Genomic DNA, 25,854 nt, shown 5'->3' with positions numbered 1-25,854 from the left:
AATAACTCCCTAAGAATACAGCTTATAACCACCCATGATTTTAACAGGCTTTTGCTAAAAGAAAGAATAAAGTTATTTTAAAACGTGACTTCATTTTAAGAAAAATATTTGAAAATTTGGACAGCTTAATAATGTTATAGTCACATATTTTAAATACCTTAATCCCTATTCGTTTTTCAGGCTCCCATTCTCAGTACAAAAATGAAGATTATTATCTGCTTTTTAAACATGTTTATAACTCACAGATGCCAATAAGAATATTCAGTTCTTCAGGAAAATGATCAAAAAGAAACCAGCTCAAAAGGAGGCCTGGGGATCTCCAATCCATAATCAAATATCTAGATTGATTGTGTCACTTGCACTCGTATTGATTTCAATTGGAGTAGCTCACCCAAGGGAATAATAAAAATGTGGAATAAAACTGATTTATGAGAACAAAATAAATCCTTTTGTGAGTGATAATGAATTGGTACTATTTAACCCTTTCAATCACAGATTGGAAAAACTATTTATTTTTTAAGAATGCTGAGCTGGCCAAAAGAAGTCATATCAGAAATGCCAATACAGCCAAGTGCCATTACACAACACTGTAATTCTGGGGAAGAAATGCTATTCTAAACTTGATGGAAGGCATTATTTGACATATGACATACTTTTAGCTTTCCTAGGCCAACTTCTACATGTCATCACGAATGATGGACCTGTAGATCCAAAATATTATGGAATCACTCAATAAATGTTTATTGTATTTATTTACATGATTTATAAGGCAGTTGAGAAGCCAGTACAAAATATGGTGTAAAACACCAACACACACACACACACACACACACATACACACACACACACACACATATTGCTTAATGTAAGCTTTATTTTACTCAAAACTTAGTAGATCATGGTTAAATTGAGGGCTATCCTAAGAGGAACCAGGATGTTAATGGGAGATTACTTTCAGTATAATTTGGTATGAATATTTGCCTTATAGAAAACTGGAGGATCTTGCAAAAAAGAAATGATTTTTACATAAAATGAAAGCATTGTTTGATTTTTATCTATTGAGCCAACCAGCTGATTCAATGAGGAAAAAAACCCAATCACTTCACATTTCTTGAAATGTACTAGACAAAACATTCCCAACAGCTGTCCATTGGTTTAACTTTCCCACTGCTTTAGCATGTTATACATGTGTGCTCAACCATCACCAGAGCTGCCATCCACGTTTCTATTGAACACTTGAAGTGAGCTAATACAAGGAACTGAATTTGTAACTTTATTTAATGTTAATTAAAAACTAACAATTATTTCAGTTACTAGAAAATGCTTAAATATGTTCAGAACAGCATGATATATGAATCTACTTTCTTAACTGAAAACTTTATGAAAGCTGAACACATTAAATATGTCTAACAAAAATAGATCATCTGAATTGAAATATTCTATAAGTATATGTATCTGCATATATATATATGTATAGACTTAGTGAGAAAATTAACATATTATCTCAACTAAAATTTTGCTTAAAGGCAATACTGTTCTGATGCACTGAAGGCAAAATTTGAATGTATATTTAAAATGTAGGCTCATTTTTCATCTAAACCAATAGAAGAAAACATTGTTCCAAGATCTGCCTTCACACATTCATACAAAATGGAGGTGAAACTTTTCATAGACTGAACAGATTCTGCTCAAAACCTTGCATTTATAAGAAAGCTGATTCCAGAGCTCATCTTTGGAAGGAAGTGTTATAAGAAGGACTGAGTTGATTTGTTATCAGTTCTGTTGACGTGCCTGTACTGTCACAGTGTTTAATGAAAGAATATGAAGGTAACTTTATCCTCACTAGCATAAAAAGCCTTTAAAAAAATTAATACATTTTTCTATTTACAGTGAAATATAATTTAATTCAGTTTGATGGTACCATAATTTTTATATCAAAATAATTTGTCTTGTATGATAACTTTTGCACATATACCAGACAGAGTAAATCATTAAACAGGAAATGGTATAAATCAAAAAGATAACAAGAAGCCCTATTATAATAGTGGAATAAATTATCGGGAAAAGGGAAAATGAGCAACTTTAAGTTTAAGGGATTCAAGTAAGAACAAGATGATAATAATAATTGAAATTGGTTGGGCTTGTGAAAGAAGCTGAAGTCTTAAGATTTTGAAAACACCCCTCACATAATGAATTCCAGGCTTTTGTTCCCAGGTTCTCATGAGAGTTTGAGGTTGAGGTTTTAAAGCCTCGTTCCTAGAATCTTCTAAGAGTTTGGCTATAAAATGAAACATGCTACAAACTAGCCTTCCTTTTTTTCTGTTCTCTTAGCTTCAGCCATTCCTTGTTTGTCTGATTATGAAACAAATATTTATTTATTGTGAATTTTAAGAGTATCTCAGAAAGGAGGCAGAGGAAAGCTAAGATTATCTAAAATATCAAGATAATCATTGTAGTCTTCTTAATAATTTGGTGCACTGGTTTTTGGCAGTACTGGGTTTGAACTGAGGACCTCATGGCTTGCCACATGTGCCACTCCACCAGCCCTTATTTTGGTGCAGTTTTATGTGTATTCTTTCATATATGTTTGCAGATATGTATATACAAACTACCATCATCTTTTGCAATTATAAAATTTTATGATGCTCACTGTTTTTTAGGTGTACTAATAAATATATTCACCAGAATACACTGAATTCATACAGTTGGACATTTAGGAACATTATTGGCCCACCCCATCCAACTTGATTTTTATTATACATAACTTGGTAAGTATTTCTATATACAAATCTCATTATTTGTTTTAAAATTTTTCAAGAACCAGAACTGCTGGGTTTCTCAATGAACACAAATAGATATGAATATTTTAAACCTCTTTTATTTACCTTGTAAGTTTAGTTTAATAATATCAGGTTAATTACTGGAAGCTAGGCAACTAATTTGGTTGCAGCTTATTTAAAATGGTCAAATTGTTTGGGTTATGTTTTTGATAAAGTACTTGAATTAGAGGTCTTTTCATTTAAAATAAAAGTGTTCACTCAATGTATTAATGGGCTATACCTAGTTAAGTTCACATAACAAGTGGGTGAGTGGGTGAGACTTTTATTCTTTAAAAATAAAGATCTCTGTATTTTCTAACTTTGTGGAGCTGGAGAAATTGTTAACCCAGAGGTTAATAAACATTTAAAGAAACTGTTGATGAAAATGGCACGTTTTAAAAACACTGATGTGGCAGCAATGATTTCTTTAATATTTAATAAAAATAGATGAATATAATTACAAACACAAAAATAAAATATCTGAATATAGCCCCAAGAAAGAGGAGATCTTTATGGAAAAAATAACAAGACTTTATTATGAGATTTAAAGTGCTCCATTGAATGGAATCATAACACATTTCCAGATGAGAAATATCTGAATATAGGAACTCATCAACAATTAATTTATAAGAAGAGTCCATAAAAATATCATTGGCACTTTTTCAACTCAATTTAGTGTTGAGTTGGGAGAATATGCATATATGAAGAACTAAGACCTTTGAACAAAAATGAATAAACTGAAAGATTTAATTATCAAAAATAAAAGAACTACTTCCTAGATTTTATAAACAAACCAAAAAGATGAGTTGGTAACATATTTCAAGCTGTAATGATTGTTAAGTATTATCCATAACATTTAAACTGCTGTGAATTTCAAATAAAATTTTAAAACCACTAAAATCTTTTGGGCAAAAATGTGTGAGCAGACAAATAAGAAACACAGCCACAAACAATAGGCACATGGAAAATGTTTGTGCTCAATAGTAGTAAAAGAAATGCAAATTAAAGCAACCTACCATTTTTACCTATCAAATTAGCTCAAGTAGAGCCAGGTGAACATATTTGTACACTGTTAGGAGGTGTGTGAACTGATGCTTTCTTGAAAGCATTTTGCCAAAGGATGTCAAGAATCTTGAAAAATACTCTTGACCTTTAATTTAGCAATTCCTTCTTAGCTGTACATATTAAGGAAATATTACAGAAGTACATGTTAAAATGAATATTTTTTTCTCTTAGTAAAATAATAAACCTAAATGTCCAAAAAAAAGGGAGTGGCTCATATATTTCAGTGCATTCACACCATGTCATAGTTTGAGCCTACTGAGACTGCTTTATACATGTGCTTTGAGAAATATTAATGGCATACTAACTGTATAACAAAAAATCTGAGAAATGTTTGTAGTAAGATCGCAAATACATTTATATATGCATATATCCATGCACACACATACACAGGCCTCCATAGTAAAAACAAAATGACTACATGCTGAAGTGAAAATATTAATAACTGGTACCATTTTAATAAAATTATCTCAAGAAAAAAGTCACATTAAACTAATAAACTTATAGCTACTTAATTTAAGTAACAGCTGTCTCTGTGTAACAATGAAAAATATCAACAATTCTTCACAGTTATTGAAATTCCATGACAAAATCCTGAAAACAGCCTCCATGGTTCTGGATGAACCAGCTGCTGTCTAGCTTATCAGCCTCATTTTATGCCATTGTCTTCATTCACTCGGTTGTAGGCACATTAGTCCTCTTTCATTCCCTCAAATCAACCGCAATTTTGCCCTTCTTAAATCCCTAACAAGTGCCATTTGTCTGGAATCTTCTTCCCTTCCTTTTTGTTCTTCTATGAATCGATAGCTAGATGTCTGTTATAGTTGTTCTAAAGGCTGTCTACTTTAAAAAATTTTTTATATTGTGGTACTGAAGGTGCATTGGACATTTAACAAAATTCTTATAAGGTATCATAATTGAATCACCTCCTCCATCATTCTTTATTCCTCCTCCCTTTATTTCTGTAATAGTTCAACAGGTCTTATTTTTCAGTTTTCATACATGAGTACATGATATTTTCACCATATTCACCCTTCTATATCCTTTCCTTGTATCCTCCCCTCCCATGGTGCCCACTTTAAAAGTTCCTTCCTGATCTTCCACTTTATACTAAGCAACATACTGTGCAACATATTAGTGATATATAGTTTCAACTAAATGTTTATTAATATATCTCAATGACTATTTGGTCAATTTCTCTCTCCCCTTTGAGGCCTCAAGGCCCTCAGTGCCTCATTTGTTTCACTGTTATCTCCATACCACTTGTCATTATTTGTCATGTTCCATAAAAACAAGCTAGACACAGAATTGTTGCATGAAAAATATGAACATACAAATGAACACATATCAAAATTTGATTCTATGATTTCAGATTTCTTCTCTTCAGACATAAAACTTCTGATATCTCTTAAAAGGTATATGACTAGGGAAAATGAAATTTTTCTTCAAATCTATTGATAAATAAAAATCCAAACTTCTGAAAACTATTCAAAAGTTGAATTTTCCTAAGTAGCCCATTAAGATCCTTAAATTCTATAACACTAAAAATTTAGTAAAGTAACTCACTGGTTACAAGAACCATATTAAATTGGGAAATATTAGTTCTAAGTGGGATGTTTTTAGTGTACAGAAAGAAGATTTACCCTTCCAAACTGTGGTTTGAATTCCGGCCCTTGTACTTGTTAAGCTAGCACCCTACCTCTTGAGTCGTGCCCTCAATCCTTTACTCAGTTTGTTTTTCAGATAGTCTTGTAATTTTGCCTGGCCAGTTTTGGACTGTGATCCTTCTACTTCTGTCTCTTTAGTAGCTAAGACCACAGGCATGTACCACCATGCTCAACTGTATTGTTATTTCCTAAAGAACAAATGCATAATAAAGCTTGTGATCCTTGTAAGTCTACCTGACAAAGAAATCCCTTCATCATCCAGGCATGTCCATTCCAGGATCTCCATGGGAGGCAGGAATCAGAGAAGGGAAGCCCTGGCTATAGGATGTATCTTAGAGGCTAGAGAAGGACACTGGACTTAGATGGCTAATTTTTTCTATTTTATTATGTAACTGGTTCTTCAACTTCCTTCTCAAATCAGTTCAGAACTTCTACTTATCTATTAGGAACTTCCTCACTCAAAACTTAGACAATTGGGTATAATGGCTATACTTTCAGTCTACAAATAGTTAAAAACTGATTTTAATATCGCTATTTCTTCAACGAATACTGAACTCTTGCCACAATGAGTAAGCATGTGAAATCAATACCAGTCAGTGTACAGAGGTATGTAACTATAGATACAATATATGTTTGCTTCCTGGCTGGCTTTCCCAAGTGAACCTTACCACTTAAAGTATATAGTAGAAATTCCCCAAAATACGGTTTAGGCAATTTTAAATGCTTTCAGTATTTCCTCCTCTCAAAAAATGGAAATTTTATTTTTCGATGAGGCAAAAATTTCCAAAGCCTAAGATATATCACTTGGGGTGATCTGATCACGTTCTCCTTCTAGCAATCTCCTTTCAGGAAGCCTTAGATCAGAAACACTTCCGCAGAGAGATGCTCCACAGTTTGCAAGGTGAACTTAGCACTGAAATTCTGTACCCCCTCTTGGCTTTGTGGGCTGTACCCTCTGACTCAGGGCCCAGGGCACAGTTATGATTTGCATTTCAACATTGTATATTGAAATACACAACAGCACAGAGTATGCACTTATTCATTATATCAAGAAAATAGCCAATTAGGTATCAGACACAAATTCAATAAGCTGCTGTATGAGTGTTGAGAACAGATGAGTTCTTAAATAAGTTTGATAAATGGATGCTTAACTCCATTCTTGTGGAAGAATATGTCCTAATTACACATTTCTATAGCTTTATTGGCCGTGACACGATATACAATCAGAAGTCAATACATTCAGTGAGCATAAAGTCTATAGTCAAATGTTTAAAATGACATATCTCTCATTGTGCACATTTGTATTTTTTCCAATGATACAGTAATTATTTTTAATCAAAATAAAATGTTTTAAAATTTCCTTTATGTTTATATTTGTGTGTGTGTGTGTGTGTTTATACCTCTGGAAATGTGTTGTAACTTATTAAAAGGTATAATAATCTTAATTTTTTAATGCATAAGAGAAATTTGCTTTCCAAATTAACACTCGTTTGAACCTAAGATCAATTTCCTATACTCATCATTCCTGATGTCTCTTGTGCTGATTTAAAAACAACATCTGAAAATGGCTAAGGACAGAGGTCCAGGGCTGTTGTCTATAACCAAAAAAGCATACCATGACCCTCATTTAAGCTTTTCTATGTCACCAAAATAATTGTCACCAATAATTGCATGGCATCAGTAAAACATCTTTAGCATGTCAGTCCTTGATGAGTGTTGGTGTAAGACAGACCGTCATCTGCTGCTTTATATTTTAAGTTTTAGTGCTCATTCGTTGAGTTTTTATTTCAAAAATTGGGATAGAGTGGGTGCATTCTTTGACCTTCCCATCTGAAAATATGGGCCCCGAAATCAGGACAAGTGGTCCGAAAAAGAAGTGGACAAACGACAAGTCATGTCACACTGCAGCAGCACCAGAGAGACAGTCATTGTACTCTCTTATCGCTGCCACTCTTTTCTTCCGCCCTCGAAATACACTTTATAAGAGCTCAGGCGAGCTCACTCCTGCTGCCTGACCCTCTAACTCATTACGGGGAAATGAATTCAAATTGCTTGAAAAGAAGCAGCCTCTTTTATCTTCCCACTGACTGACAAGCAACTACAAAGTTCTCCGACGGGATTCCAAGTTACAAGCTGTACTGCATCACCGGAACAATTCCCCCACTGGCGGGTTTTCCCAGAGGGCAACGTGTCAGATATACTGCATGGCTTGCAAGAGCAGCTCTAAAAGTGCACATTTCCCTCCACACTAAAAAACAGACATCAGGGACTATAAAACAAAGCTGTCCCTTTCCTAACAGCATTAGCCTTCCTGCAGACTCCTTGCAAGTCTAAGGGGTTCTCACAAATAATTATTTTCTTTTACCTTCCAAGAAAACAAATGCTTCTAGATTTTTTTTTCTTCCCTTGTAATTTTTATAAAATACAGTGTATGCTGGGAAGAAAGACATCTACAGATTCAGGTTGTGTGCAAAGGTCCCTGAATATCTCTAGGTAACCTTGAAAGATGGACTGCCTTTTCTTGGGTTTTTCAAGATTCTTTGAGATTCACAGCATTTGAATATACTGACACTTGAAAACACTCTTTCTGTTGACTATCAAGTCTGGAGAAAGTAAATCTATTCTGGATCTTAGGATTTTAAGGTACTTTAAGATATGCATTCACCTACTTTCCACCCAGTCATACTGTCTTTGCTTGTGCTCTGTCAATTTCTTTTTATCTCCATTTATTTCTGGATGGAGTTGTATGCCAAAGGGCAAGCACTTGATACCCATGATGCTGGAATGAGAAACTGAGTCCAGTTATAAATGGAGGAAATGTTTGTGCTTAGACAATGGGGCATTGGGAGCCACTGTACTTCAACTCCTCTGTCTTTTCTACATAGACAAATCTTATTTGGTCTTAAAGCACCTGTTACATTTCAGGGGATCTCCCTGTAGTGAAAACTCCATGTCCCTACTCATCACCATGTAACCTGAAAAAAATTAGAATCTCCCCCTCCTCAATAATTCCCTAAGCCCATCTTATTCCCCAGGTAGACATAGTCTCCTTTACTTTTCTGACCACTCATATTTAGTTTCCTAGTTCATTTGCAGCATCCTCTCTTGGTTATTATTAGCAACTCTTGGAGGGAGAAATGCAGGCAAAACATAAAGAAAACAGAAAATTTAACATTCCACAAGACACCCAAAGAGTTTTCCTGAGTAATCCTTGAAGTTTATGGTGAAGATGCCCTTCTATCCCCCTCAGGACTCTGACTCACCCCTCCAATTCCTTCAACCAGGAACCAATGGGATTATTTCAAATTACTATGCTTTGGAATAAATTGCTTTCACTGGCTATTTTAAAAAATTTTACTACAGAGAAAAGGTATATTTATTGTAGAATATTTAAAATTTCAGTTCACAAAAAAAGTAAAAAATGGAGGGCTAATGGAGTACTCAAGTGGTAGAGCACCTGCCTTGTAAGGTCCTGAATTCAAATCCCAGTACAGCAAAAAATAAAAAAAGGGAAGATAAGTGGTTCTTATATCAGAGGCACTAATTCTTGTGAGCAAAGAAAACATAGGATGAATGTTAATTTTATACCTTTTTTTTTTCCCCCCTTACTTTCCATGTCCTTTCCTTCTGGCTTCCCTTTAAAAAAAAGTCATTCCTTATCAGAAGTAGCCCCTGGGTAAGGGGTAAGAAGACAATTGCCTAAAATCTATTTGTTACACCTCTGTATGTTCAGGAAGAAGAATTTTCAGAGATCCATAAAATGATTGTTACACCAATATGAATTCATTGATCTGCTTTTTTTATACTAGAATATCATTTCTCTTTGCTCATGGTGAAGGATCATTTTCACTGGCCTCTTTTTTCTCCATGATCCATACATATTTTCTGTTTCTCAAATAAAATTCTCTATTCTGGACCATAACACAAATAGGGGGTTAGAAGAAAGGGACATTTGAAGATGAAAACTATGCTATAATCCAGTTTTTCAGAGCAGGTGAAAGTTAACAGCACACGAAGGACTCTGCAATTAGCACATCCTGGTGCTTCGCCTCAGAAACTCAGACACAAAACAATCTGTCAGGTTATCAAGCCACAAGATCACTTCCCAATTCATTCAAAAGAAAGGAGAATGAAGAATTAAACAATTTGCAGAAGACTCCACAATCACTCGTTTAGAAAAGAGCAGGATGTGTGTAAGGCATGGCATTGTCTACAAAGAATAGGAGCAGTGGAAAGACTCTAAGGTCTAATAGCAGAGAGGAGACTGGCTTCATAAAAACATTCCATAGGCACGCAGGGTATTTTCTTTTTTCCCCTCATAAAGTTATTTTCTATTTCCTTTCTTGGCATTTGGATGGTTTTTTATCACATGTAGTTGAAAATATATTTTGAAACATAATTATGTAAACCTAAATTCTTAATGTGGATTGTTTTATATACCTGGTTAAACAAATTAAACAGAATTTATAATGTTAAAAACACTTTCATGTGAGCCGTGCTTCCACTGCCACTGTTTAAATGAGCTTAGTTTTCACTACTTAGCTCAGACATTGCCTTAATAAAGTCCCATGTTATATATGTAAGGAATAATTGCAAACCTGTTATTACCTATAATTTAATTTGTTAGTTAATTCATACATGTAAAGAGAAAAATGCTGAAGATTTTGTCTACTGATTTCTGTGAGTTGGCTGCTCACCTAGGCAAGGTGAGTAATACACTCCCGAGAGCCATTGAGCAAAACACTTATTCCAGGTCAGTAAATGGCACTTGCAGACCCAAGAAAAACTAATTTGCATCATATGTTCCTACAAATTGAATGGATGTTTCAAATCAGGTAGAATCCTACAGAACTAAGTGCTACTCCTTGCTTTTATGTAGTAAAAGGACACTAGCAAATGACAGAAAACACATTCTAATATATACCAGTTTTTTTCGTTATCTGTTAATTTTTGCCATTCACATTTGCTTGTGCTTCCTCTGTCATTCTCTCATTACATTTCCACATTCAAGCTATTGTAATCCATAATTGAAACAAAGAGGAGGGTCCAGTGGTTTTTAAAGTCTCCCCCATAACTAGCTCTATTTTACTTGTCATACCAACACCTGGGTTCCTTGCTTGAGAATAACTTGACTGGTGCACTCAATTTATCTTCTCTGTTTGCAAATTGTAAAATGACAGAGCTCTTTTGAGTTCAAAGTTAGATGCTGTTTTATTCACCTCAGATTTGTTTTATTAAAAACTACTTGAGAGTCTACTTAAGGTAGTATTTTCCACCTGGTAAAATTTCTATGCTTTAGGGAATATGACAGCAAATCCTAATAACAAAAAGACTAAAGATGTTTGTCACAGTTAAATGAATGATCATATAATAGATAATAGACATTGAAAGTTTGGTCTTCTGAAAATAGGTATCTGAGCATGCAATCTACACATCATCTTTAAAAAGTTGCTCTTCTCAGAACGGGGGAGATTAGAAAGAGGGAAACTATGAAGGGGGTAAATATAAGACATATTGTAAGCCCATAATAGAAATATCACAATGTATCCCTCTGTACAACTATTATATGCCAATAAAAATTTTTAAAAAGGAAAGTAGCTCTTCTAAGCTGGCTAGTTATTAATCTTATACAGAAATTTATATTTTATAATTTATAATCATATTGTCATACATAATTATAAAATAGCAATGAATAAACAAAGAAAATGAGTGAGATCTATATGAAGACAATTTTAAGCTCTAGATGCAGAAGACAAATCTAAGTACAATCATATTACTGATTAGAAAACCCAATATCATAAAGATATGATTTCTACTTAAGTTACCTACAATTTCAGTTTCATTCTTAGAAAAATAGTGTCAGGACTTCTGGAGGGAATTAGAAATGTTTAAGTGTTGTTTGAAAGAAAATGAGGAACAATAAATAGGAATGTCTATAAAATAAGTGAGGGGAACTCAACCTAAAGGCCTTAAAACATGTTCTACAGATTTAATACTTAAAATACTATGATAATGTAAATAAAGGCACATAACTCTCCAGACATATTTATTCATAAAAGTGGGAACTTAAAACCTTTTTAAATCAGTGGAGGAACAATAAGGATTATTTAATAAATGTTTTTTAAACAATGGAAAGTTTTCTGGAAAAAAATAAGGTTTGATCTGTACACTATATAATCATACAAATTCCAAATGACTTGAATGTAAATGCTTCTTTCTAAAAGAATGCATGTAAGTGCTAGAAAAGCAATAACATCAGGAAAACACTGCTATCCTCTAACAGATTTTCCTAATGAATTACAGAGCTCTTTTTTTAAATAAAGTTCAATAAGAGCTTTATTTAAAATAAAGTTCACTGGAAAAGAAATGCTAATAAGCTGAAAACATGGAAATATGTTCAAACCAATTTCTAATAAGAGAAAAATCATCCTCAAGGTGCTATGAGAAACTATTTTTAGCATATCAAATTGGCAAATGTTAAATTGAACAACATACTCTGATTATAAGGATGGAAAGACCAGGCACTACTCTCATGCTTTTTTTTCAATTGCATGGTCTCTATGGATTGAAATTTGACAATAACTTACAATGTTACAAGTTCACATTTCCTCTGACCAGATAATGCATTTTCAGGAATTTATCTTACTATTATACTTGCAAAAGTATGAAATGACACAACCTATATATTTATTCATTAAGGCATTTTTGACATAATGAAAGATTGTGGATAACTAAATGTCCATCAATAGGGAAGTAGTTCAAGTAAATATGTATAAGGTGTGCCCTGAAGCTGTCTGGAGAAGGAGGAAGTGCTTTAGGGACTGACATAATGATATCTCTGAAGTTACTAAGTCAAAAGAAAATAGTGCAAAACAGTGTGTAAAAATTGGTATTATTTGTGTAAGAAGTTGTATCATGGGAAGAAGACTATAAATATTTGATGGAGGAAGAAATAAGTGTTTACTTTTGCATATATACAATATTTCGAAAAATGCAGAAGAAACAGAGCACACTGGTTTTCTCTGAGACTTTAGAACAGTTTTGACAACTAAACTGCTTATCCTTTTGTCTTTCAGATTTTGATTCAAGAGGAATAGAACACTTGGTCAAAAGCAAATAATTTTTAAGAGAAATCACACTGTAATATGTTCTGCCTCACTTGTGATGAAACCTAATGTTGACTGTACAGTTTTTGGTTTCGGATCTGAGTTGACATGAAGAACAGGAATTCTGGGTGGGTATCTTACAGAGACAACCCAACACCCTACTCTGAAAAATAGTAACCTGGCTGCGGGCACATGCACTTTCAAGTTAAGCTTGCTTCCCCTGCTGAACTCCCTATCTGATAAATTCCAACCATCACCTCCTAGCAGCCATTACAAGAAAGGATGAAATACAGTTGTTCATTATGTCAAGGAAATAACCAATTAACCATTCGACAATTCAATAAGCTTTGTATAAATCTAGTGAACAGATGATAACTTAAACAAGTTTGAGGAATTAATGTTTAATTCGCTTCTCATAGAGCCATTCAGACCTCCCTATCTTCAGAGTAAATGTCACCCAGCTGCTGATGGGTGACAGGACAAGACAGTATTTGAAATCCTCTCACTTAACAGTGGACATGGACCTTCCAGTGACAGTAACCAATGGCATGAATTTCCTGAAGCCCATTCCAAGATGTTCCTCCCAGCTCACCCCCTTTCAACCCTAGAGTTGAACGCAAAACTCTTTAAGTCAAATCTCATAATTGCTTCCAATTTGTCTGTTTTGCTTTTGGCAATTAACAAACTGAAATGTTATCATGAAGGAGTTCATCTCATTTATAAGACCAGGTTTTCCCTCCACTAAAATATGCAGGCACTCTGTTCTTTATTACTAGCAGGAGATAAATGGCTGGTTTTCGTTGCTGAAGAATATATAATGGTTAAAAAGTCACTTTTTTCCTCCAGCTCTACATAAATCACAGAACTAGTCAATATTTAATAATGCTTGCCTTGGTCTGGAGTCCCTTGATCACCCCTGTCATGTGTAATAGCTCCCTCTCCGATATCTTTGACATAAAAGCCCAGCTTTACTGCAATACTAACATGTAGAGGGTCATTACGGATCGACATTTACCTTAATCTGTGACTGCCGACCATGAACCGATAAATTCCAGCAGATTCCACTGGGAGAAATCAGTAAACTTCTCAGTGGAAAGAACTGAAGGAAAATTCTGCCGAGAACAGAATACATTTTCTACAAGGGCTGCTCTGCAAATGGGTTCTGACTTTTGAAAGTTCTCTTCCTGCACAGCTTTGCAACATTTAATACCATTTTGATGGTTTGAGAGACGGGATGACAACCAAAGATGACATGACTTAGAAGGCAAGCAGAAATTTTCTCTGCAAAAACAATGCAAGATTAAACACAAGGGGGAATATGGCTCCTGCATTATTCACCCAGCTGCCTTGGCTGAAACAGCTGGGCTGTCATGGGTCCGGCCTAAATGTTGCTTCTTTTTTCAAATCGATCATCACTCCTTCACCTCATAATCTTACAAGTGCTTCACAGCAGTATACATCAAAGAGCTGATTGCATAAAAAAGGAACATACCAATCTTTGAGGGGATCAGCCCAGACTCTGACATGCACTCCACTCACTGCGCCTTTGCTTGCCATATAGTATGCAAGTCAGAGCACCCCCTTCAAATTTCAAAAGGTCTGGGTTTTTCTTTTTTCCTCACCTGTTCTTACATTTTGAGGATGTTATTAAATCTTACTAGTAGTCAAAGATATTTCAGAAATAAGAAGATATTTTAACCTCCTTTTTAACAGTATGTGTGACTACACTGATCTTGCCTATTTGCTACTAGTTTAAAAATGAATATTGAAAACATCTAGTAAAAAAATAGCATAATTACTTTGGAAAATGATAAAAGGAAACAGTTAATAAAAATATGAACTCAAATGGTCTAGTAAAACATATCCTGTGTTTTAAAATAAGCATCCTTTTATCACAGCACCTAACTTCCTGAATTAGAAAGTTCTGATAATATTTCAAGGGACCCTATGGCTCCATGTTCAGTCAATTTATTAGAATACACACCAGAATTACCAATTTAGTTAGGAGATATAAAAACGGACACCAAAATAGCGTATTTAAGATGGGCTGCAAAATTAAAGCTCAAGTTGTTGTTTAACTAGCATTTTAAGAGAAATACAGCAGTCACCACCCCCTGCCTTATTTGTGGGAGACATGTTCCAGGACCCCTAAGGAAATGTCTGAAACCATACCCCACGTGCGTGTGTGTGTGTGTGTGTGTGTGTGCTTACATACCTATGATAAAGTTAATTTATAAATTAGGCATAAAAGTTAACAGTAATAATAATAAAAGAGAGAAATTATAACAATATTCTATGATAAAATCATGTAGACATAGTTTTTCTTTCTGGAGTTTCCACTTAATATCTTTGAAGTTGTCCGCAGGTAGCTGAAAAGTCAGAAGATAAAACTATGGATAAGGGGTGACTACTGTAAAGCAGATGGCTGTTTCTCTAACTTGTGTGTGTCTCAAAACCTGAATCCCATCTCTAAAGAAACTGATTCAGTAGGGCCTGGGCAGAAGAATTCACATTTCCAGCAATTCATCTGTTGTGGCTGTTGCAGCAGCTCTGGGGACCACACACTGAGAACTATTGCTCTGGCTCATCAGTACACATTATGTTTTAGGAAAAATAAAGACATTAAAATCTGTGGCTAAATGAAAGATTTCAGATACAAATAGATTGCTCTGTAATGTTATTTATAGTTTAAAAACTTCACACAAATTACCTTGATCTGCGTAGAAAATCCCAGTAACAAGGATTGAGTATGTTAAGTGTCCATTAGGGCAAAAAGGTCCTTCCCATCTCATATGGGCTGCCCGGGATCCCTCTGTTTTGACAAACACATTTATTGTTCCTCCACGAGGAGCTTCTAGAGTTCGATTTTCCACCTGGGAGTATAAAAAGATTTATTTTTGTTTACAAATAAAATAAGTACATGCTTCGCTTTGAGCATATTTCTTCAAAGAATCTCTTTTTTCTGTGAAGTAAACTATTTTGACAGTAACGTCTTGTCTGAATCCTTCATTTTGTCAGCAGGATCAAAGCATACCTCATGTTTTCTTCCTCCTGCTGTTAAGGCAGAGAATTTGAGTTCCTGACTAAGGTAGCTGTTTGTGATTTCCAGAATATGTGGATCAGCTCATACTGTGATTGTGCTGATGGCTGTGCATAACCACAGGCTCTTCTAGGTTTGCTTAAAAATCATTGCTACGTGATTGCAAAAGAGAAGGAATGCACACGGTCTGTTTTCCTGTTTCTGATGAAAGTGATAGACTCTTGGCTTTTGTCAATCTTTACACATATGTACACACACACACACACACAATCTGTTGCTAAACAGTGTTACTATTAGGTTAGGCAAAGATAGCTTCCTGCTAAATAAATGCACCTGAGTGACTCCATTTCTCAGGTATAACCACAAAAGCAGTTGACGTGGTGTTACTACTCTCACACAAAATAGTCTGGAAGTGCACAAAGGTAAGAAAGAGACCAATAACTAAATAAGTCAAATGACTAAGTTACAAGAGGAAGATGAAGTTGGCATGAAAGTAGAAAGGGATTCAAGACTTTTTATTATCTTTTAATCACTGGCTTCAGTTTAGTTAACTACCACAAACTCGTAAGCATCACTTACAAATTTTGACCTTTCACAATTTATTGTATGTTGATCCTTTTGACCTTAATGTACAGACAGACTCATATCTCACAAAAAGATGATTAAACATGAAACCTAAGGCAGGCAAATATCCTCAATTATAGAGGCTTTATTTGCTAAGGTGAATCCATTTTTCCAATTATGAAAACAAATGTGAAAAAGACAATGTTAATTTTTAATAAGTATGAGGTCAAAAGATGTTGTATTTTTATCAGAGAAATACTATTGGGTTCTTTAGATCTGCAATTCCTACCAATATTTTTTACTGTAAATAGTTATATACAAAAAACTAGACTGAAAATATATCCATTCATCATTTTAATATTTCATAATAATGAGTTAGTTTCATTAGGTCTACATGTATTGTTCAAATTATTACACAAAAAATTATTTTAAATGATTCCAAACAAAATGACATGAAAAACTTAAGTAGTTAAGGGCGATTCCAGATAATTATATTATTATTATCCAATACTTGATTAATTCAAAGCAAACATTTTTTAAAATTTCAATAAGTATCTGGATAAGCACTGTGACTTTTACTCTATGTTAAAACTAGCGCTGTACTACTCTTCTCTGAACAGGAATTATTGCTTTTATTTTTGTGTGTTGTGTTTCACATTTTATTTATCTATTTTGCCTTAAAAGGAGTATCAAGGAAAAGTCACCTGGGAAGGTAAGAGTTGGCTTGGCTTTGACCTAGAAACCTACTTTGACACAACAAAAATATTTGAAAGCAAATGCACCATAAAAACATAACATTTTAATGAAATTTTTATCCATAATAAAACTCTTAACATGTGCCAGAAAGTCTTACATAAATAACATTTCACTTAATTTTTAACCTTAAACCCCTTTAAGGTGGGCATTACTTTTCTTCCTAACAGTTGAGAAATCTGAAGCTTAGTAGAAAACTTATGTTTCTTAAGGAGGCCTGGGCAGCTTTCCTTATGGCATTTTCTTGACCATAATATAGTGCTATCAAGACTTTGATGTGTTAAATAACAAACTGATTTTCTTCTTTGCAAAAAATGAAAGTGCCAGCATGAGTGTGGATGTACATGTGAGTCTGTCAGCACAACACATCATCACCACAAAGTCAAGGCAGCCTTTTAACCACCTCTCAGCAGTGCCTGTACTTGTGCAGCTCATCCTTAAGATGGCCCAGGAGAATCGATCCAATGAATGTTCCAAGGCCAGACACAATGGTAAAATTCTCAGCCTTAGACTCACTCCAATAGCGTTATCTAACACCGCTAGGTTGGGAAAGGGTGGGGGTGTGATGAAGAAAGTGATTTTCCTGTGGAAAACTCGTTGAATTTTATTATAGAGGCACAAAATGTGTAAAGTTTCTTTCTAATATAATTGAAAGCAGGGAAGGCATTTGAAAAGTTCTTTGCTGCTTCATTCTATGTTCATTTTTTCCATTGTTCCAAACATTCTCAATTAGTGAGTTAAATTTGACAATGCATATTAGCATTTTTAATGCACTGGGGATTATTTTTTACTTTATCGTTTTTTTTCAAAAGTCAACTATGTCGTTTAAATGCATAAGAACTGAACAAATCACAGGGGATTCAAATCATTTTGAACCATCAATACCAGGTAGCTTTGGTCCATCTAGGAAGACAAAAGCTATTGAGTTAATATAATATTAACATGGTAAGAAAATAGAATTTATGGATACACTTTTAATTTTTAAAATACCCTGTTTTAACAAATTTGTTCTTTTTATTACTTTTTTCAGTTATCTGATCAACTTGCCAATTTTAAGAGTGAACCATACTGGTAACATTTGAGGCTGTAGAACATACATATCATAGAAAGCACTGAGTAGTATTTCCCGTGTGCCTGGATAACAATGGCACTAGATATACAAAAGAGGCAAAATAAACAGAACTCTCTTTCCAAAAGTGAAGCTATTACTAAGGAATGTTGATAAGTGAACAAAAAGTTAGATTCTCAAAAATGCATTCTTTGCTTTCTGCTAGCAAAACAATAGAATAGATATGACACATTTTTGTGTCAATGAAATGTTTTACTTAAAATGTTGAAACATTGGTCTTTAAAGAATACTTTTAAGAGCTATGCATACTTCATTGCTACATTTGGCTGAATATTTCTAAATATCACATTACAACTTAATGTTAGGAAGGTCTGGTTCTTAAGATTGACTCATAGAATTAAATCAATAAGGACACATTAAAAAAAATCATCAACAAAAGGAACTGGATCTATAATATCCTTCATGGTTGTGGTAGTTACCCTGGACTATTTAGAATATTCACAAACATAGTATCCTAAGGACATAAAGGTATTATAGGTGGCACAAAAATATTTCAGAAACCAATTGAAGACCCTGGATTTGAACTTCTTGGCAGCATGTAGCTGACTTGTTTTAAATGAAGACATTGTTGTTCAGTCCCAGTGATTAGAGATAGATCATTGACTCAGGAAAAGTGTTTGCATACTGAGTACAGGATAAAGAAAAGTACCAAGGGTAGAAAATCACTTTGTGCTGGAAGTCAGGATTGAGTCTAGGATGGATGAGGCTGTGGCAGAGTGGGTTTTACAATCCAATTCTGTTTTTCCCTTTCCCATCAGGGCACTCTGGCATTTGATTTCTTAAGGTTAATGTCACTGACTATCTGTACAGGACACAGATCGATAACTGTGTCCCCCTTGTTTAAAGTTGCCTGGACATCATGATATGATACATGGCCACCTTAGTACCTGGAACCACAATTTGCAGTTTATATTTTGAAAAAATGTAAGTTTCAAGCTAATATGAAGTATTCTTTTGTTCTCTTCGCTTTTTTAAAATTTTTGAATGGAAAAGCAAAGTTGGCCTGTTGCCATTCCTGCTTTTAAAGGGAAGTATCCATCAGAGGGGTCTGGCTATAAAATGTGTAATAAAGACTCAAGCTCAGCCCCACCGACGGATGATGTTAGCTGCTTGGAAAGCAACCAAATCTCTGAAATGAAATGGGAGGCGTGATCAAAAGTAAGGAAGCAAGAATTAAACTGAAGAGCTATTTTTCAAGATAATATTTATATAATAAACTCTTCAGTGGAAAAAGTGCATTAAGGTGATAGGGAAGAGCAAATTGCCAAAAAAAAAAAAAAATCTAAAACTAATGAATATTTCCTTAAAGCAGCTAACTCTCTTCAATCAAGAAAAATGTACAGAAGTATAATGTGATGTTTTTTAGTTTTGAAACTAAAGAATGTTGTGCCAGTCTGACAATTATGCACTGTTAATTGGATTTAAAATGATTTTAGTAATCAAAAGAGTGATTCTGTCAAGTTTTTAGCTGCTAATAAAATATAGATAGATATGACAGATTTCTGAAATGTGGATATCAAAAGCTGATATTAATATAATTTTCAATACTCTTCTTAGTAATCTGTAAGACATTTATGAAAAAAAAAATCTTATTCCAAGATGTGAAGCAAACTCAACCTTTTAATTGATTAACTTGCTTTTGGAGAGCAATGGTGCCATATTGTGGCAGTTACAGATTTTCAATTTTTACTTTTTAATCATAAACTTACTTAGTCATTGTGTCATCATTAGGAAGAAAAGCAGCCACCTTCCATAGATCACTAAATTAAGCAAAACTTTATGTGTATCTGTTAAAGCAGCCAACTTATCTTTCTTCCAGGCAAATGTATATTCTGTCCTGCCCAAGAAGTATGTGCAGCCTTGAAATTTATGTTGAATATAAAATCTTAGCAACTCTTAAATGAACTTTTATAAAAAGAATAATCTCCCCTCGTGCTTGAAAGGCTAGCTGTGCTGCCTGAGTCACCATCACTTAGCTATTCTCTGATACCACATGTCTTCTGACACTGAGTGCCTCCGAGAATGGAAATTTACTTACTCACCAGTGGGCCCAGAGCACAACCTTTGGCTGTGCGTGTTAGCACTTGCATGGAATGTAAGCTCCCAGGAGCAAATCCATAGGCATGACAGCTGAGTTCTGAGGAATTGTGAATTAATACACCATCTAGATATAATCCGTAACTTGTGATAACACCTGGGAAGATAACAGTTGGGTTTTAGTACCACCACTAGACTATAGCAAAATGTCTTATGAACGCAAGCACTTCCTGATGAGATTTCTAGTTTTAAGGCTTCACAAAAATCACAGCATCCTGGCCTAAACCCTGTCTCATTTCCAAGAACAGAAGTAGCTTGACTATACAACACAGAATTGTTAAGCTAGTAGCTAAAAATGCAGAAATAGAACCCAGTAGTTCCAGAAGGAGAATTTTCCTATTGTATCACATTAACTGTTGTCATTTATATTTCAGACCAAAAATGAGTAAGTGGAGTACATTTATAATTTTTATTGCTTTCTAAAATGTTCTCAATAAATGTGCTCTATGAGTAGTGACCTTATTTGTAACTGCATTGTAGATGTATCAGGCCCTGCTGTAAGTATCTGACATACATTGACTTCTTCTTCACCCTCTCCTCGCAGTCTTCCTATAATAGAGTTTGCATTATTATCACTACCTTAGAGGTGAAGAAATTGAAGCACAGAGTTTAGGATCTATCTGTGCTCAAGGTTACACAGCAGGTAAGTGTTAAGTTAGGACTTGAATCTCTATGGTTTAACTCCAGAGCTGATGTTCTCAATGAAAATTTAAATCACCTATACATAAAGCCTTGCACTAAAGGTATAAATTACACTCATGAATGGGTTAGAGAAACTATGGCTAGCTGGTTTTAATGATCAACTAAAGATTATTTCAGAAGTGAAGCCATGAGTATTTTCATGACATCATATAGTTAGAAACATGACAGATTGAAATGGCTATCAAATATAATCATTTTATTTATTCAATTCAAACATTTTCATGAAAAGGAAGTTTAGGATTAGTATAACTAAAGGTGTCTGTGTTCACTGGAAATATGAATTCCCAAACTGACTAAATATTATCCTATGGGAAACAAAACTTTGAGTCCAGGCTAAATTAGAACTGCTTTCAAAGTATGATTAATTTCACAATGTCCTCCCTGTGTATGCTCTTGAGGAGTTACCATTAATGTTCCTTTGTCAGATAGTTTTTGCCAAGCAAAGAAGTTAGGTGCTTCTCCCATTGCACACAGTCTATCTCCATCATCATGGCATTTATTTATTTATCACATTATTGGTATTACTATCCCCCGTTCAATTGTCTGATTTCCCCAGCAAACCGTAGTGTCCTCAAGGAAATGATGACTCTTCCTTATCCTGTATTTCCAGAACTTAGCATTATAGCCTGCAGCATAGTAGATTCCCAATAAATATTGATGCAATGAATAAATCAATTAAAATGCAGAACCATAGAACTGTCAGTATTTAATGTAGAGTGATAATTTTATGACTAGTGGAAAAAGAGATACCTCCATATCTGAAAAACTAGCTAAACAGATAGTGTTAAAGGACAGCTCAGAGATAGAGAATTTTGAAATGAGACCCTAGCCAAGCCAAGATCATCAAGGAAGTCCTTGACAGTTGACTCCCAGGAGGCCTGACTTTCTGCTTCATGGATTTGGTCTTGCAAATGTCTCATGTAGACTCCCTTCATTTATCATTACTTCAGGATAGCCTTACTCATGGAACCACAACATCAGGTGTCCTTTTCCTAAGTGTCTGTCTTTTCTTGGAGGGAATTAACTCACCTTCAGATCTGCTCACAATGGTCTGCCAGTGTCATAATCTGTGAAGCTACAGAATTTTGCATGCATAGTCACGATATCTCTTACTACATTGTTTGTGACTAAGAAATCCATTCATGACAAAAAAAAAGTAGTGCAGTGAGCTAACATCCATGGAACTTGGTATTCATTTTATAATAATTCTCATCGACCCATATCTTGACAGGTTTCTGGAATGGCCTTTTGGGCCTGCATCTCAGGACAAGCTGAGTGGCAACTCCTTGTGGATTTGGGGAATCCAAGGGATACTATATGGACTCTGAACTAGGAATCATGCTTGATTCTGGTCTTTCCAGAATGAGAAAACAAGGGAACAGGAAGCATGGGGAAAGAGCTGGCACATTTCCTCTTACTATTACACTTGATCACCTCTATGGTCACATACAGGAAGATTTAAGCCATGGAATTCAACAACTGTACTGCTAAGTTAGAACCTGAGAATGGTACCCAGCAATTTGGGAACCACATACAACTATCCCAAAATGCAAAGAGAGAGGTCCTATATGGGAGGAGAAGCAGGTATCCCACTGCACACCACACTCATGACACTCTCAAGGACATCTCTTTATGTGACCAGATTCAATCAAAAATGTATTGAAAATCTAAAGCAACCCAGTAATGACAGGACTACTAAGGACAATAGTCACTCTAGGAATGAATGCTTGGATGGCACCACTAGGTAATGATCCCAAAAAGATAAGAGGTCAAAGAGATGGAGTCGTAAATATCAGCCATGTTGTAGAAACAAGAAATGTGGATGCTATTATATATTATTTCTTGTGTATTAAATAGAGATTGGTATATGACAACCAATTTTCCTTCCTCTTCCCTATGGATTTATATAAAGATAGTGGATGCTAATTTACAGCTTAGTTTTCCAGTTGACAAATACTCAGGTAGATTGTGCCTAAATTAAAAAGGAAATGAACATCTCCTAGCTATGGCTACAGTGACCCAGGTTGAGAGTATCTTTATCATATAAAGTGTAATATATTAGACAGAAGCACAGAATGATGGCTGCTGGTGCTGGGAGGTAGAATCACGTATATGAATCTGAGTGACCAGAACAGTTGTTCACCTACTGTCCATGACCTCACATGCTACTCAGCCAGTCTGTTCTGCACTGCTGAGCCTGCAGGCCTATGAACTAACTACCTTTCCAGCTCTTTTGGTTGCTGACTTCCTATTAGGTTTTGCCAATGGGAGACACTACCAAGAAGACAGAAGCAGGGAGGAAGAGAAAACATCCAGCCTCGACCTCCAAGAGAAGTCTTTGCTCACTGTTGCCGCAGAGGAACAAAACACCTGTGGCCTCAAGCATCCTTGATGGCAGAAGCAGCTCAGCTGCATTCTCAACCTCACTAGTAGGGGAACACTGTGAACAGTCAGCTCCACTTGAGCCAGTATCCCTTAGGAGTTCAAATGTCAATCAGCAGACACAGCAGCAGCAGCTTTTCTCAACCAACCTTTATATGGATCCATTACCTGCTACATTTTCCCTTTTGTTCCAGCCCTTTCAGCATGTTTGGAGTCAACTCAAATATAAAATATCCAACTCCTGGGGCTGGAGGTATAGTTCAGTGATAGAACACATGCTTAGTACGTCCTAGGCCCTGGGTTCAAACCTCAGCACCACATAAATAAAAAAATTGACTCAAAACAAACAAACAAAAAACATCAACTCCTTATATAAAATATCCTCTATCTTAAACACCTGCCACATTTTCTCTTTCACTAATTAGCTTTTGATCAATATGTCCTCTCAGGATCTAAGTTTTTTTTTTAATTTAGTTAACACTTTTTATAGGGGGAAGATTGCAGTACTGGGGTTTGAACACTGTCCTTTCACTTACTAAGCACTTGAGCCATGCCCACCCCCCGCCAGTACTTTTTGCTTTAGTTTTCTTTCTGATAGGGTTTCAGGGTTTTTTTTTTTTTTTCCTGCCCATAGCTGGCCACAGACCTTGATCCTCCTACCAATGCCTCCTGAATAGCTGGGATTACAGACAACTCCCACCATGCTCAGTTTGTTTGTTGAATGGGGCCTCATTATATTTTTTTGCCCAGGGTTGTCCTCAAACTACAATCCTGCTGATCTCCACCACCTGAGTAGCTGGGATTACAGGTGAGACACTGTACACAGCTGTTAACACTTTTAATACAGCTAGTGCTATGACCCATTTTCTTCTTTGACGCTAACTTTTCAGTTTATCTAAGTCCATTTTCTCGATTTACACTTTTTTTGGGGGGAAAAGTCTTTATTTTGCTGTAATTCACCACTTATGGCTCCAAAAAAAAGTATGGCTGACAGCATGTATTCTTTATTCCTACTATGAGCATCTATGGAAACCAAGAGTACTTATAGAAACTGGTTTAATGCTAGATGACACACAAAAGCAGAAATGAATTAAAAGTATGAAATAAAAGATACACAGTGAATAACCAATTAATACTTTTAAATTTAAAGCAAGAAACATAGATGCAATAATAATTAAGAACTGGCAACAAATATGGTGCCAGGCAATCACATAATCCCCACCAAAAAATCTTATGTGTAACAATGTGTTGCAGAAGCCAAAAGAAACTATAAGATCCCTGAAATGCTATCTACTCCACCTGCTTTTCAACACAGATAGAAAGTACCCAAGTCAATATTTCCCTTTTCTTACATAATTGGAGAACAGAGAATTTCTTTTAAGCTAGGATTATGTGTATAATATCTCATTTACCTGACATATTGGGAAATGAGATATTTTATAGGAGTTAATTTTGGTTATAACTAAATCTCATCCTTAAGTAGGAACTTTAAAAATCATAACTATTTTTGAGTAAAATCTCTCTACTAAGTACTGTGCACTTACCTGTCTTCTCAAGCAAAATATATTGTATGCAATTAAATCATTTTGTGAAGCCTGAAACTGTGATTCTGAACTTCAAAGATGGCATTCTTGAATTCAGTTGATATAACTGGGGGACCGAGGACATCTAGAGTGCTTTCCCAGCTCTCATCCTGATCGTTACTGGGTGTCTCCACCTTATCATTTCGGTGTCTACTTTTTGAGTTTTCCGTCTACCCTCAGTGACAGTCTCAAAGTTAGTACTTTTTTTTGTCTATCTGACTCTAGCAAGTCAACCCCTAACAATCTCTGCTGAGAAACTAGGAAACCATGACACCTGCAACTATGAATATGTAAAGAATAGACAGTTATTGAGAGAAGGGCTGAGAGTAAGATGGGCTCATGGCAAATGAGCTGAAAATGAAATTAAGTGAGGGTTTTGACAGTTAATTTGACTGCTCTGAAACTTTTTAGTATCCAAGAGCCACCTGAATTGAAAGGTGGGTGGAACTGAAGTCTAACCTTAGTATATATACACACACCCCCATATATAATATCTGTTAGTAAATGGCATTTGACATCCTATGTAGGAAAGCTAAAGGATGGATTATAGGACCAAACTGTAGAGCCAAAGTATGTCGGGTAAATAAGTCTACCTTTTAAGTCATTCTTGACGCTTCCTCTGACCTCATCTACCACTTCAACACCAATCACCTAGACCTTTGGTGGGTTTTGTATTCTACCCCTCTTCATTTCCATGTTCACCTAGATTCTAACATCATCTCATGTCTGGGGGTAACAACCACTTAGGCATCTTGATGTATCATGCTGCCATTTAGTTCATTCTGTATTTACAGGCAGAGAGGCATATTTCAAAACTCTAATGCAATCAGTGATAAATCACACCTTTTCCAACAACAAGAAATAAGAGTGCCCCAACCCAGGACCAGGAAGCTGGCTCAATGTAAGCTTGTTCTAAGGATGGAAAAATTCATATTTGCCTCACTGGCTCT

The 25,854-nt window shown here is 35.2% G+C and overlaps 1 protein-coding gene across 1 annotated transcript in view; it reads right to left on the bottom strand.

Moving 5' to 3' along the window:
• The window catches only part of Ush2a (usherin), a 759,580-nt gene that overhangs the window by 291,979 nt on the left and 441,747 nt on the right, over positions 1–25,854 (bottom strand). Inside the window, exons 35-36 of the mRNA XM_074048325.1 lie at positions 20,183–20,334; positions 15,365–15,527 (exon numbers count right to left, since the gene is read on the bottom strand). Of these exons, the coding sequence (XP_073904426.1) occupies positions 15,365–15,527; positions 20,183–20,334 (315 nt within the window). The remainder of the gene's footprint in view (positions 1–15,364; positions 15,528–20,182; positions 20,335–25,854) is intronic.

Source organism: Castor canadensis, chromosome 11 (genome assembly GCF_047511655.1).
Source record: "Castor canadensis chromosome 11, mCasCan1.hap1v2, whole genome shotgun sequence".
Lineage (NCBI taxonomy): Eukaryota > Metazoa > Chordata > Mammalia > Rodentia > Castoridae > Castor > Castor canadensis.
This window is presented reverse-complemented; position numbering and strand designations above follow the sequence as displayed.